The 13322-nt window shown below is 35.7% G+C and overlaps 1 protein-coding gene across 1 annotated transcript; it reads right to left on the minus strand.

Annotated features, from left to right (window-relative positions):
- Positions 1–667: 667 nt before the first annotated feature.
- LOC149014181 (Galactosyltransferase family protein) lies at positions 668–9658 on the minus strand. The gene is made up of 12 exons (XM_089159041.1): positions 9282–9658; positions 8872–8935; positions 7106–7155; positions 6801–6994; positions 5179–5242; positions 5030–5102; positions 4082–4205; positions 2398–2485; positions 2244–2294; positions 1785–1856; positions 1493–1605; positions 668–1360 (listed from the first exon to the last, which is right to left on the minus strand). Exons 1-12 carry the CDS (start codon positions 9392–9394, stop codon positions 1338–1340), a joined length of 1029 nt encoding a protein of 342 aa, XP_089015167.1. The 5' UTR covers positions 9395–9658; the 3' UTR covers positions 668–1337.
- Positions 9659–13322: the final 3664 nt, after the last annotated feature.

Below are 13322 nucleotides of genomic sequence, written 5' to 3' on the forward strand. Positions count from 1 at the left end.
AGCTAAAGAGTAATCCTAGGCTTGCCCTTGGCCCTAGTCAAGGCCATAATATTTTGCCCTAATCCGCCCTCAAGGCCAAAATCTTGAGCCCAAACCCTATTTTGGCTTAGGGTAGATCAAGTCCTCATGGCCAAACTTGCACCCCTAAAAATAAGATTAAAATAAGATTTCCTTCCCTAGTGAGAACAGTCTAGTAGCGAAGAACCAGATGGATAATGTTGGAAGCTGGAAACCATTCAAGAACCCAGCGGTGCAAAATTGGTCTAACATGATAATTAATGTGATGGTCGATAAAGTCCTTCTGTTAAATGGTCATACATTAACCCAAAACAGAAAAAGGTCAAACCTTGGTATAAGTATATTTATAATCTCTTACTTGTAACTCTTAATAAATTTGTAGATTATTATAAACCTAAGGAACCTATTAAGCTGGTCTTGAGAAAGCAAAGCATACATTGATAGGAATGGTTATCTTAATTCTTACCATCTCCTAACAAAAACAATCTCGACGGCTGTGAACCACAAATTACAAAGAGGTTTGCAAAGTTAATGTGATGGGATTTATTTTTTAAAAATATTTTATTATTTTTACTCATGAACCCCACATAATTTGTAATTGTAACACTTTTTCACTAGTCCATGAAAGTTAGCTAGAGGTGATTCTTCAAATCTTTCACCTTCAAATGAATTTCTAATGATAAATGGGATACTATGGTTGTGTTCCGATGAAATTCTATCATAGCACCATTACTAGATACAATATTTACGGGTTCCGGTAGATTGGGGGCAAAGACACCGATTTTGATCCGGCCACATCCGATTCGCATCAGAATCAATAGAATCTGATCCCTGGTCCAACTCAAATTACTTCTACCCTGAACAGTTGTAGCTCAACAAAACTCGCATGAGTCAAAAAACATATGTGCATTTAAATCTACAAAAAATTTGTTTCTATCACTGGTGTGTTTGTATAACAAAAGGAGGGAGGAAGGAAATTAAAAAAGAAGAAGAAGAAAGAAAAAGAAAAAAAGGCAAATCCTTCCACATTACCGGGGAGAAGAAGGAAGATTGAATGCCTCGGATCTCTTGCCTCCCCTGATCCATGAAAATCGGAGAGCAACAGAATTAGTTGCTTCGATCCAATTCTCATTAGCTGGGTTCTAATGATCAGTATCACCACTCTTCTAAAACTCATGAAATGTAAAACCTTCTTCAGCTTAGGGTAATTAAAATTTTCGGTTTACGTCCATCTGAGATGGGCTTTGATCTAGAACCCTCAACAGGAAATACAAGAGAAATCTCGACCAACATTTTCAGATGAATTTGGAACTAGTCCCTCAGACTGCTGCACAGATAGAACCTACAATATGAAGAAGATATTTCAGCTTCCCTTAAAATGTTCCAATTCAAAGACACCATCATCAACGGGGCAAGGACAATGACAACCAGTAAACCCTGAGGGAAGGAGGGAGGAAGAGAGAGAAGAGAGAACCTGAAGACCATGATGAACAGCAAAACTTCCCCTCATCAATGTAATTTACATCAAGACCAATAAACCACGATCCAGCAGTGACATCATCATGAGCATAGGTGCGAAGAATAGACCTGCCAACTCAAATGGGAAAAAGTTAGTAAAATTAAGGGAAAAGATAGGCAACTCTGTGCTGATCTCTTGAAAAGAAAAAAATCAAGAACATCATGCACAGGAAAACAGCAACCCCCTCCCTCTCTAACCCCCCCCCCCCAAAAAAAAAAAAAAAATAAAAATAAAAAAAAGGTATTACCTGTTTATTGAAATAAACTGAGCCAATGCACGAGATATTACATATATCTCACCAGAAGCATGACGGAAGTATCTGTAAGATACAAGGTAATTGAACCAAAAAAAAAAACAGATACAAGGTAATTAGTTCTGCAAAAATTAAGGCATCAAAAAAGACAAACGGAAAAACAGGTAAAATAAAGTCATTCATAAATCACAAGTTATGGTCCTGTAGGCTTATGGACAGAAGTTATGGTCTGGTGCAACTTCACAAGTTGTTGCAGCAGCATCAGATAAACATGAATCCTCTGAGACAATTGGACTGATTGTACATCAGAGCTCATATCCAAGTTCAAATGAATTATTAACTACAGGCACTTTCTATTGCTTCACTAATTGTGATTATTTGAAGTTATTTGTAGACACTGATTATTAAGACAGGTGATAATTGTTTCCTTCTTGAGTATGCACTATCACTTACGATTTTCGATCACCAAATTTCCACCAGTCTGGTTCATACCATTTTTGGCTCCTGTGGATGGCCAATAATGAAAAACTTGAGTATACAACTAAGGGATGAAGTTAAATGTGTTTCCTCAGCTTCTAAACAACATAATTTATTGCAGCGAACTCACGGTTCCGAGAAAACTTCGCCTGACTTCATACACCCAATATAAACACGATGCTTGTCCAAATGAGTAGAAAGCATTGCACCCAGTGCATCTGCAAAACCGAAATAAAAAGGAGAGGGGAAGGGGGGGGGGTTGGTGAATGGCACAATCAAACATCAATAGTACAAAAAGTTCCTGTTTATTAAAGAAGAGTATTGCTCTTCTTCTTATTAGTCTCCACATCTGGTACACTGCTGTTACTACAGCAGATATTTTCGGACAAGGCAGAAGATTTACCTGTTGAGTTCACTGTTTATCAAAGCTGATGAGATGAGTATTATTTCTTTTCCATGGTATTTGATGAAAAATATTTCATTCATAAGAATCTAAAAGGTTGACACTGTCTAACATCAAGCATTAACTACAGAAGAAATGCAAAATGTATTCCTAGCAGATGCAGTAACCCCTGCCCCATCCCAACCCCCCACCCCCAAAAAAAAGAGAAAGAAAAAAAAAAAAAGAAAACAGTAATGTTCTCTTACTTAATGCAAAATTTGAACAAGTATCTATCACAGGATCACCAATGCAGATTTATGAATTCTGCCAAGTTCCTAGACACCCAGAGGATTCAGGGTTACAAGTCAATGGTCACAAGTACTCTGGATGCTGCAATTCCCCCTCAAAAATTTTCTATCATCTCTTACTGTTGTAGATATATATGCGTACTTGTTGGTCCCACAAAAATTACAGTCTACAACAACTTTTCCACCTTATGCATGCACACCTTTTTAAATCTCATGGTACTACGCCGACCAATTAGTTGAAGGTGTAAGAATTCAATGCCTTGGTTTTGGGAATTATTATGCATCCATATTGTCTTCAACATTGATATAACAACTCAGCCTTATCTCAATTAAATGGGGTCGACTACATGGATCCTTAGGGCGCGTTTGATAACATTCTTAAAAAACGTTTCTGGCGTTCTTCTGTTCTTTGGGAACAGAAGAACGGGTTAGAGGCGTTTGATAAAACGGTTCGTTCTTCTGTTCTTTAAGAACGGACCAGTCAGAAAAGTGTTCTAAAGAACGCTTTTTGCAGAACATAAAAAAGATGTTTTTACCAAAGAACAAAAACGGAAGTGATAAAATTGGTTCAAATTGAAGCCTTAGAACAAGTTTATCAAACACCAACTTATTTTTCAACCCAAAAAAAAAAAAAAAAAACACTAATATATTCTATTTAGTATTTTAAAAATATTTTCAGAACGGATTTATCAAACGCCCATTTTCAACTAAAGAACGGTCTTTTAGCACAAAAACATTAAAAAATGGTTTTGCATAAGAACTGGTTTCTCAGAACGGAAATGTTACCAAACGCATACTTACATTCCAATCAGCTCTATTCAAGGTTATACGAGATATAGAGCCGAAGACATGCATGTTTTTTCTCACAGCTTCTCCTAAATTTATGTTAAGTCTGCTTTAGCTCTTTTAGTTCCTTCAATCTGGTTTAATTCACTCCTCAGTTTTAATGCATTTAAAGGCCATTGCTGAACATGGCCATGCCACCTCAAATGGCTTTCTCAAAGCTGATCATGTATCAGAGCTACTACAAAACCAGCTCTAAAATAATCATTCCTAACTTTATCCTTACTTTATCAACAATGATAATTGGCCCAAATAATACATCAAAAGAGAAGACTACATACCAATATTAACGTAAACATCATCATTAACCTTAACATAAAACTCAGCATCCCAGGTATCTACAGCATGCGCAAAGAATAATTTTGCCTTATTTGGAAGCTCTTCAGCTGCCTCAACAAGATTATCCTGTAAAAGGGAAAGGAAAAAAACGTTGTAATCAAATGCATGCTCTATTTGCTACTAAGCTTTGTCTTTCACAGACTAGAGGCTTTTGATGGATAAAAGTCAGGGATCAGCCTAAGACAATGGGGGTCAGCAATGTTCAGTCCATGAATATTTCGGCCTAATCCCAGATCAAATCTAAAAGGTCAGGGAAAATTCACTTTGTTCCAGCTTCCATGAATATTGACAGAATTTGGGAAATGACTAACCAGGATCCTTAAACAACAGTTTACACAATAACTCAGCTCAGATAAAGGCTCCTTAAAACCTCAATAAAAATAGAAGGCCAGTTTTTGGTGAGATTTAAACATTTGACACCAAAATCCATCCATCCCCATATTTTCTCCATTCTGCTTCTCAATTTTATCCTAAATTGGACACTTTTTTGAAATCATATATTGGATTATACTCAAAGTTTCCTTGTATCAATTTATTCCCAAATCCAAATATGATCACCATGTTTTCAAGCTTCATCACTATCTTGATTGAGTTTCACACTCTAGAGAGCTTTTTTTTCAAGATACAATGACAACAACAGCTCAGTCTTATCCTAACCAAATGGGTTTTTTCCAAGGTGACATCAAAGAAAGGGGAAAGAAAGAAAATGACTTCAAAAGTAATAATGTTTCGATTTAGTTTTCCACAGTATCTCCTGCTTCAAAGTCATTTAACTTTTCCAACTTGATTACATTTCAAACTGAACATACAATAATTCCAAGCTATTTAACAAACTGAAAATGTGAAAGCTTGGCACTATAAGAATTAGCTTCATGGTTAACTGAGCATACCATAACAATGAAGTCACCGGTCTGCCTATTTTCATTGTCAATATCCCTGTCGAAACGGTCTCCACGATTTGCACTGCAAGTTAAACTTACACTCAGTAAAAAGCAGATAAATAACATAGAAACATTCTTCTGGTAGAAAGAAAAGCAACCTTCTCCCTACTACAAATCGAACAACAATGCCCTTCTCATCTTCCAGTTTTTTCAAGGCTGTACCTGCAGTGGTATTTTTGAAGGCTTAGTACTCCCAAAGCAAATGACTATGAATAGAGCTAGTTAAATGCTTCCAAGATTGGGAGAGAGATATTCTCCTAGTGCGTATAAATTTCAGCTGCTTATAAACATAAAAAAGATGATATGTATCTATGATTGACTCATCATGCAAATCCACCAGAACTGAAAATACAGTCGTTTACAACTATGCAGAACCCTGCATGATGACTTTAATGACATTGTTCCTTGGGATTGCTCTCAAGATGGCAGAAAGCAGTAAAAGTATGTTCAGCTGACCATGAGGTGCTCACTGAAGGCATGTTTGAATTGGCTGAAGAAAGCCCATGAGACAATTTATGAAGCCACCTGCTTACGAAATGGGTACAGGATATTTAAATAGGTCCCATGTGTCTGCACATTATCCTTAAAACAGAAAAGCATGTCAAAAGCCTAACAACAGTTCAGACAAGGCTAGTGAATTACATGAGGTGATCTAGAAAGTTTCCTCAATTGGTTTAATATTCTTTTATTTTTTAAGAGCGGGGAAGGAGTGTGCCAAAAGCTTCAGTTTGATAAAATCCAACAAACAGATATCATATGAAATTACGTTGAGAACCACACAAAAAAAAGTATGTATACATACCCACATATCTTTTAGTCCCTATTTGGGTGGTCCAAATTTGCCATTTAGTTAGGTTTTTACTGTTATAAGCAATGCCTGGACCTTGCAAGAAACCACTGTGATAAAGGAAAATTGTTGGAAAATTTTCAAGAGTCAGTTTATCAAGATTCTAACTGCTAAAGAGTCTAATTCAAAAACTTTCAAATCAATCACAGATGACAGAGTTTTCCAAGCACTTTCTGTGAAGAAACTTGTTTCTGAAAATATAGAGATCAAATGGTATTAAACAAAGAAGGCATGGTAGTACACATTATCATGTAAGCTAGAAAATTTTGGTACAAGATACTCTGCTAAACATATATTGAAAATGAGAAGTAAACATAATTACAAAGTAATGCTAAGAAAATGTGCAGGATAAGGAAACTCCATCCAAAATGGGGAGGCATGCAAGTTGCAACCCTAAACAACAGAGAAAATCATATTAGCTATTGCAGGGATTGTAGGCATACAACTTTGTTGGACAAAAGAAAATTCAACCTACCCAACCAACTAATCTGATACCTTTATTTCCATCCAAGGGTGCAAACGCCAATGACTAAATTCGGGTTTTTATTCTTCTTAAATCTGAAAGTTTAGATATATTAAGATTAGAACAAGCTTTGCTTAAAGTTTCAGAACGACGTCTTCTGAGACCCAATGGAACCTGCTTGGACAACTATAATTACTTCAACAAGCTAACGCAGCTAAGACTCAGTTTCTGTAAAAGGTTTACAACTGTAACTTCAGTTGGGCTTGAGGCTGGGGTTCTGGCTGGCCACTTGGCCCCCAAACCGTCCACGTTTCTTGTCAAAATGGAAATTATGGTTATTAAGCAAACCAAAATATCATTTTTTGAAATAAGAAAATAATGGAAGAAGTTCATAAAGAAAGGCATTCTACCGCTGTGCATCCATGCCTTCCGGACAGCATCTCTGTTGTTCTTGCGGCCAAACCTTGTTGCTATTCCTATCACAGCTAACAACCGTCCCTTAGAATGAGTCTCATTTCTCTCTGATACATACTTTGAGACAAAACCTTCTTGTCTGGCTGCAGCCAGCTCCATTTCAAGGGCATATAGCTTCTTCTGCTGTTCCCTGGGACAATAGAAAAATCATAAGATGAAGGTTTTGATTCTTCTCTTTTTCTGCAAATGCAACACTGACTCCAAACCTATCAGCAGACACAAGAACCTAAAATCATCTTACTTGCAATTAATGATTTTCAGCGTATCATCAACAGATATGGCTGACTGCCCCTGAAAAGATAACACACTGAGTAAGATATTCCATTGAAGACTGCACAGAAATAAAAATGAAATAAAACATAGGTTACTTTAGAAGAAAAAGAACTCAAAGTGATTGTGTATCTGCTCAACCAAAACAATATCCAATTTGATGAATTATTCATGAAAGGACCACGAGCCAAGTTGGAAAACTCCAGAATCCCAGAACAAGGAAGTAGTGTGATATCTTCTCTCTTCCCAAATCCACCATTCATGCCATGGAATCCCTCTTCTATGCTTTCCTCTGGAAGGGCCAGGAATCCTCCCGCTTCCTTCATCCCATCAGTTGAGCGAACATCTGCTGACTAAAATCTTAAGGGGGTTTAGGAATTCGCAGTATTGAAGATGTCAATATGGCCTATCTCCTTAAACTCATCTGAAAAATTGCCTCCAAGCATGATTCCATCTGGGTAAATTGGGTTTGTTCCTACCTTCTCAAATCTAACTCCTTTTGAACTGTTGCCATTCCTCCTAATCCTTCTTGGGTTTTGGCGAAGCTTCTCCTTTTGAGACCACTTGCTCTTTTCGTCATCTCCATTCAAATCTCCAATGGCTCATCTACCTCGTTCTGCCACGATCCATGGCATCCGATGGGTATTCTTTTCACTCTCTTTGGTCCCTGCACAGTTTATGAGACCCGCGTCCCTAAAGCAACCCCTCTCTCCAATTTTATCACCGATGGCTCCTGGTCCCCTCCCCCTCACCTTAGTCTCACATAAGTTTGGGATTCCCTTCCCCACCCCCCCTCCCAAAAAAAATTTTTTTTGACTCCCCTCATGACCTCACTGTTTGGCTCCCCTCCCCCTCCAAATCATTTTCCACCACCTCAACTTGGAACTTGATCCGCTCACCCCCCCCCCCCCCAATTTCCTTGGCCTCCCTTGGTTTGGCTTAAAGGTCACATTCCCTGCCACTTTCTCACCCTTTGGAGAGCTCTTTAACCTTGCCCTCCACACCCAATCTATCCTCATTAGCCGCCATATCCCAGTTAGCCCAAACTGCACCTTTTGTTGGAAAGGTTCAGAGGATCACGAACACTTGTTCTTCACCTATCCCTTCTCTCTCTCTCCCTTTGGGATAAAGCCCTTGCTTCCATTTGGCTCCGTTTGAGGCGTTCTCTTGGTTTTGCTCGAGATTGCTCTTGGATTTTTGAGAAATTTCTCAAGTTCCTCCATTTGCGATTAGATTGGTAAGCTAGTTTTTAGTACCACTATCCACCACCTATGGTGGAAGCGCAATATTAGACGATGGACCTCCAAATCCTGTTCACTAGATATGTTATGGAAAGCCATCTGTTTCGATATTTCTGCAAGAATTATTTCTATTCCCCATCCCCCGGTTGTAGATACCCCAAGGAACAGGCTCATTGTTGTCTCTTGGGGTCTTAGTTCTCCTATTCGGTCTCCTGCTTGAAGGTTGTTCTCTCTTGCATTTTAGTTTTGCTTTGCCGTGTAATATATTTCTTTATTCATAGGAAAAAAAAAAGGAAGCAATGTGACATTTTATCTTTTTTGACAACATTGAAGTTCTAACAACATGTTTAGAACTTTCTGTTTGGTTTGAAAACAATGGTGTAAACTATCCAGAAGGTGGCCCATTAAGCAATAGCAATTAAATGAAACACATTCATGTTTTGTATAAATTGCATCGACTAGAGACAAGCTGCTCCATCAAGGTTGATAATCTTACCTGACCCGTTACCCTATCAAGCTCCTTGATCAAGTATACTCTGTTCTGCGCATCCTGCCAAAGTCTAACAAACAAATTCAAAACCATTTTTAGTAGACCGAACTCGAGGATAACATATAAGAGAAAAATGTGCATATCAAGAATTCTAAAATTGAACAATAACTCATGAATCAGGATCCAAAACCCTAAAATATCATAGAAGTATGGTAGATTTGAGATTGATGGGTTAGACAAGAATGAACCAAGTCAGAATTTTCAGTAAATTACACACGACTCATTTATCAGAATCCGGAGCTCTAAAAATGAAATAAGAATATAGCCATGATCAATAAACCCTAATAGAGAAAACAAGGTGAACGTAAAATCCAAGTGGATAACAAGAAGAGAGACAAATAAGTAGACAAACTCACCGGCCTGCCACATAAACTGAAGCGATTATTGCAAACATCGAGAACAATAGAGCCGAAAGCCGAGATCGCACAACCAGGCCAGATAGCCGGTTACTCGATCCACGGCTCTGCATCTTCTTAATTCAGCTCGAACAATGGAAACCAGGGGAATTAACAGATCTTCAGGCTCTGCGCATTCGATTCCGAAACCATTTAAATGCTTCGAAAAATGAAATTTGAACAAGATCTCCCTCGCTGGGATTTCCTGAGATTTCTTCGGATTAGTTTTTATTTCTCTGGATTTGAATCTCATACGGATACACAGTAGGAAAAAGAGAAGAAGGTGGGTGTTTCGAAGAGGAAGTTTTAACTTCCTTACATCCCAATGCATCCCATTGTCCCATTGACGGGTGGATTAAAGAATGTAACGGAACTTTCTCCAGGATTTATGCTGGAGTACGAAATTACCCCTATGAATACTGTATTAACCCGTATCTAAATATTATTAACTAATCTTTTTTGGTGAAAAAATATAATGAAAGGGGCAAATCAGGAATTGAATTATTGAAGATGTGAGTATAATTCTAAATTCTTACCAAAAATATAAAATTTCTGAAAGTAAATGTACTCTTAAATTAGCAAAATTCTTTAAGCGCTCCATTATTACATTTCAATTATTTTAAATCTTACCAATTAAGCACTCCATTAAATTCTCAAAACAGGGTCGATTCTTATGCGGCTCTCCCTAGTGAACGAACACAGGGTGGGGTGGGTTTGTTATCCTGGACCATCTGGGTTATATCGCCCATGCAATTTTTGAGCCTTTATTCTTCGATAAGGCTATAGTTGGTGAAACTTTGGCTATATCCGTGCTTTGTTGGAATGCAAAATTCAAGGTTTCCATAACATAGTGGTTAACTTGATATCATAATCAAGCTATTGTAGGACCACAATTCTAGCCACCCACTTCGTTAGTTGGGATACTCTTGGAGCCTAACCCTATATATTATAATACGTGCTTATTTTTGTCCTAACCCTAGTTCCAGGCCAATGATTATTGTCCCTAGTCTTAAGCCCTACAGGACCAAGTCAAGCCTATTCCCGCCCTAATTGGTCCTAATTGGGTCGGGTTGAAATGGGTTGACCCTGGTTGGCTCTGTCTCTGGCCCTGATTGCTCTATCCTTGGCCCTAATTAGCCTTGTCCCTAACTTTAATTGGTCATATTCTTTGACTTAAAATATCAAATGTAAATTCATAAAAATAAATAAATAAATAAATAAAATAAAATAAAAGTATCACACATAAACTAAAAATAAAATTTATAGAAATGTAAGATGATTCAAGCTCCTACAAAATGATAAAATAATCAATAAGTTGATAGTATTGCTTTAAACATAAATAAATTAAATAATTCTATATTGAGCTCTGAAAATTTCCCATTGCTTTCGTGATGAAAATTAAAAAACTCTCCCATTAATATTCTTATTCAAAAAAAAAAAATCCATATTCAAAACCTTGTTAACAAGTAAATCAACGATAATTTAGTATTGAATATATTTTTTGTAGTTAAAGAAAATTATAATTTACTTACAAACATAACTATATGTCCTCAATAAGTTTTTCTAAAATATCAGATTGGAGGCAAAATAAATATGTCAATATTCATAATGCGAAGTTGGGATGTAGATTTGTTAGATATTAATTATCTATATACTACTTTTTATTATTTATAATATATTATCTCATCTTAATCCCCCCAAAAAATCAATGCTTTTTGGGAACTAAAAATGACTTTGTTCGAAAAATAAAAATTACCTTAAAAATAATGTAAAAAGTGAATTCGTAGTCTAATATGATCAAAATGACGGAAGATCAAAATCGAGACTTATAGTTATATCAATGTTAATATGAAGATTATGGTAAATATCTATTACATGATCAAGGCAAATTAACATTAAGACTATAGCTAAAATTGGGGTCAAGATCCAGGGCTAAAGTAAAATGGATGTTTACTACATTTGTAATGAGTATATAATTTATTTTTATTAATTTTCTACAAAGCATGATCATGTTTTTTAAATTTGACACGTCTCAAGTATTCACCAATGTGGATTAGAAGTAATTCCTCTCCATATGGGTGGAGGGTATAGATTCAAATCAAGGCTAGAATCAGGGCCAAAATCATGGGCCTAGATCAAGGTCAATGTCAAAATCATGGACGAGCCAGAAAGGTTCATTACGGCAAACTTGCATGCACCTCGATTATATCCTCATAGGGAGCTTTGTCATATTCAAGATCGAACCCATGACCTATTCACTGAGAAGTATGGATCTTACCACTTTACTAACCCTGCATTGACATTGATCTGGTCTTTTAGATGGATTAAGGGCCTATTTGGTTACATGAGTCCAGAGATTTCAAATATCTAGATATTTGAATTCTATGGATTTCAAATCTATGGAGTCATAATTTTTAAAATTAACTATTTGGTTAATCGAATATGTAGAATGAAATCTATGGATTCATCAATGATTTTTGTGTATGCGCAAATATTTAACATTTAATAATAGGGATGGAATCTTTGGATTTCACCTCATACCCAAAAATCTATAGATTCATGTGTTTTAGTGTAAAAAGATGAATCTTTAGATTTCATGAATTTATGGTCTGTTTGGTTACATGAATCTAGAGATTTGAAATATTTGGATTCCCAAATGAAAGATTTATACCCGTTTGGTCGTGTGATGGAGTCATGAAATCTAGAGATTCACATTTTACACTATGTAGATTTATGGGTATGAGGTGAAATCTATAGATTTCAACTCTATTATAAAAATGTTAAACATTTGAACAATGACTCCGTAAACATTTTTTCAAGATGAATCTACAAGTTTAATTTTGAAAACCAAACAATTAATTTTATGAACCACGACTCTATAAATTTGAAATCTCTAGATTTTTTAAGGGCCTATTTGGTTACATGAGTCTGGACATTTCAAATATCTAGAGATTTCAAATCTATAGATTTCAAATATATGGAGTTATAATTTATAAAATTAGATGTTTGGTTGTAGAATGAAATCTGTGGATTCATCATAAAAAACTATTTGATCGACATGATTTTTGTGAATATGCAAATGTATAGCTTTTTTGAATTCTCTGGATTTCAACCCTTACCCATAAATCTACAGATTCATTTTTTTAGTGTAAAAAGGTGAATCTCTAGATTTCATGAATCTAGAGATTTTTACAACCAAACGGGTATAATTCTCAGATTCATGAATCCAGAGATTTCAAATCTCTGGATTCATGTAACCAAACAGGCCATAATTTTCAGACTCAAGTAACCAAACAGGCCCTTAGAAATTTTCACAACAAAACGGATATAAATCTCACATTCATGAATCCAAAGATTTAAAATCTCTGGATTCATGTAACCAAACAGGCCCTAAGGTTGATCAAGCTACAATGCCTCTCGTTTAATGCATTTTATTTTGATTAATTAATTATTAATATTTTAATTAAAAGGTTTTTTTTGTTCATCAATTATTATTATCAAATTTTTTTTGAAATGTCAAATTGATTTTTCGTTCCATAATTTATTCTCGCTAAAAGTCACCAAACAATTTTTTATTTTTGAACAAAATTAAATTATTGTGCTCATTCTTTTAAATAGGCATAATAAAAAAATAGAGATTTTTACGTGTGTGCCCCAAGCAAACTAAGACCATTAGCTGCCGTTAAATATATTCAAATTTCATACATGAAGGGATCAGAGTCTCCCTCAGGTTATTTAATACATTGTGTCTACTATATAGTTTTACAAATACATAATTGGTCATTAAGCGTTAATTATATTATTAAAAAATATATAATAATACAATGTATTAAATAATCTAAGGGATATTTTTGTCATTCCACATTTGAAATTTAAATATACTTAATGGCAATTAATGGTGTTAGTTTGATTATAATCCACACGTAATATATTGCACTAAGAAGACCCAACATTAGTTTGTAGTCCATTAAAAGATACACACGTAAAAAAACTCTAAAAAAA

Source organism: Hakea prostrata, chromosome 6 (assembly GCF_041222555.1).
Source record: "Hakea prostrata isolate BN-2017 chromosome 6, UWA_Hpros_2, whole genome shotgun sequence".
Taxonomy (NCBI): Eukaryota; Viridiplantae; Streptophyta; class Magnoliopsida; order Proteales; family Proteaceae; genus Hakea; species Hakea prostrata.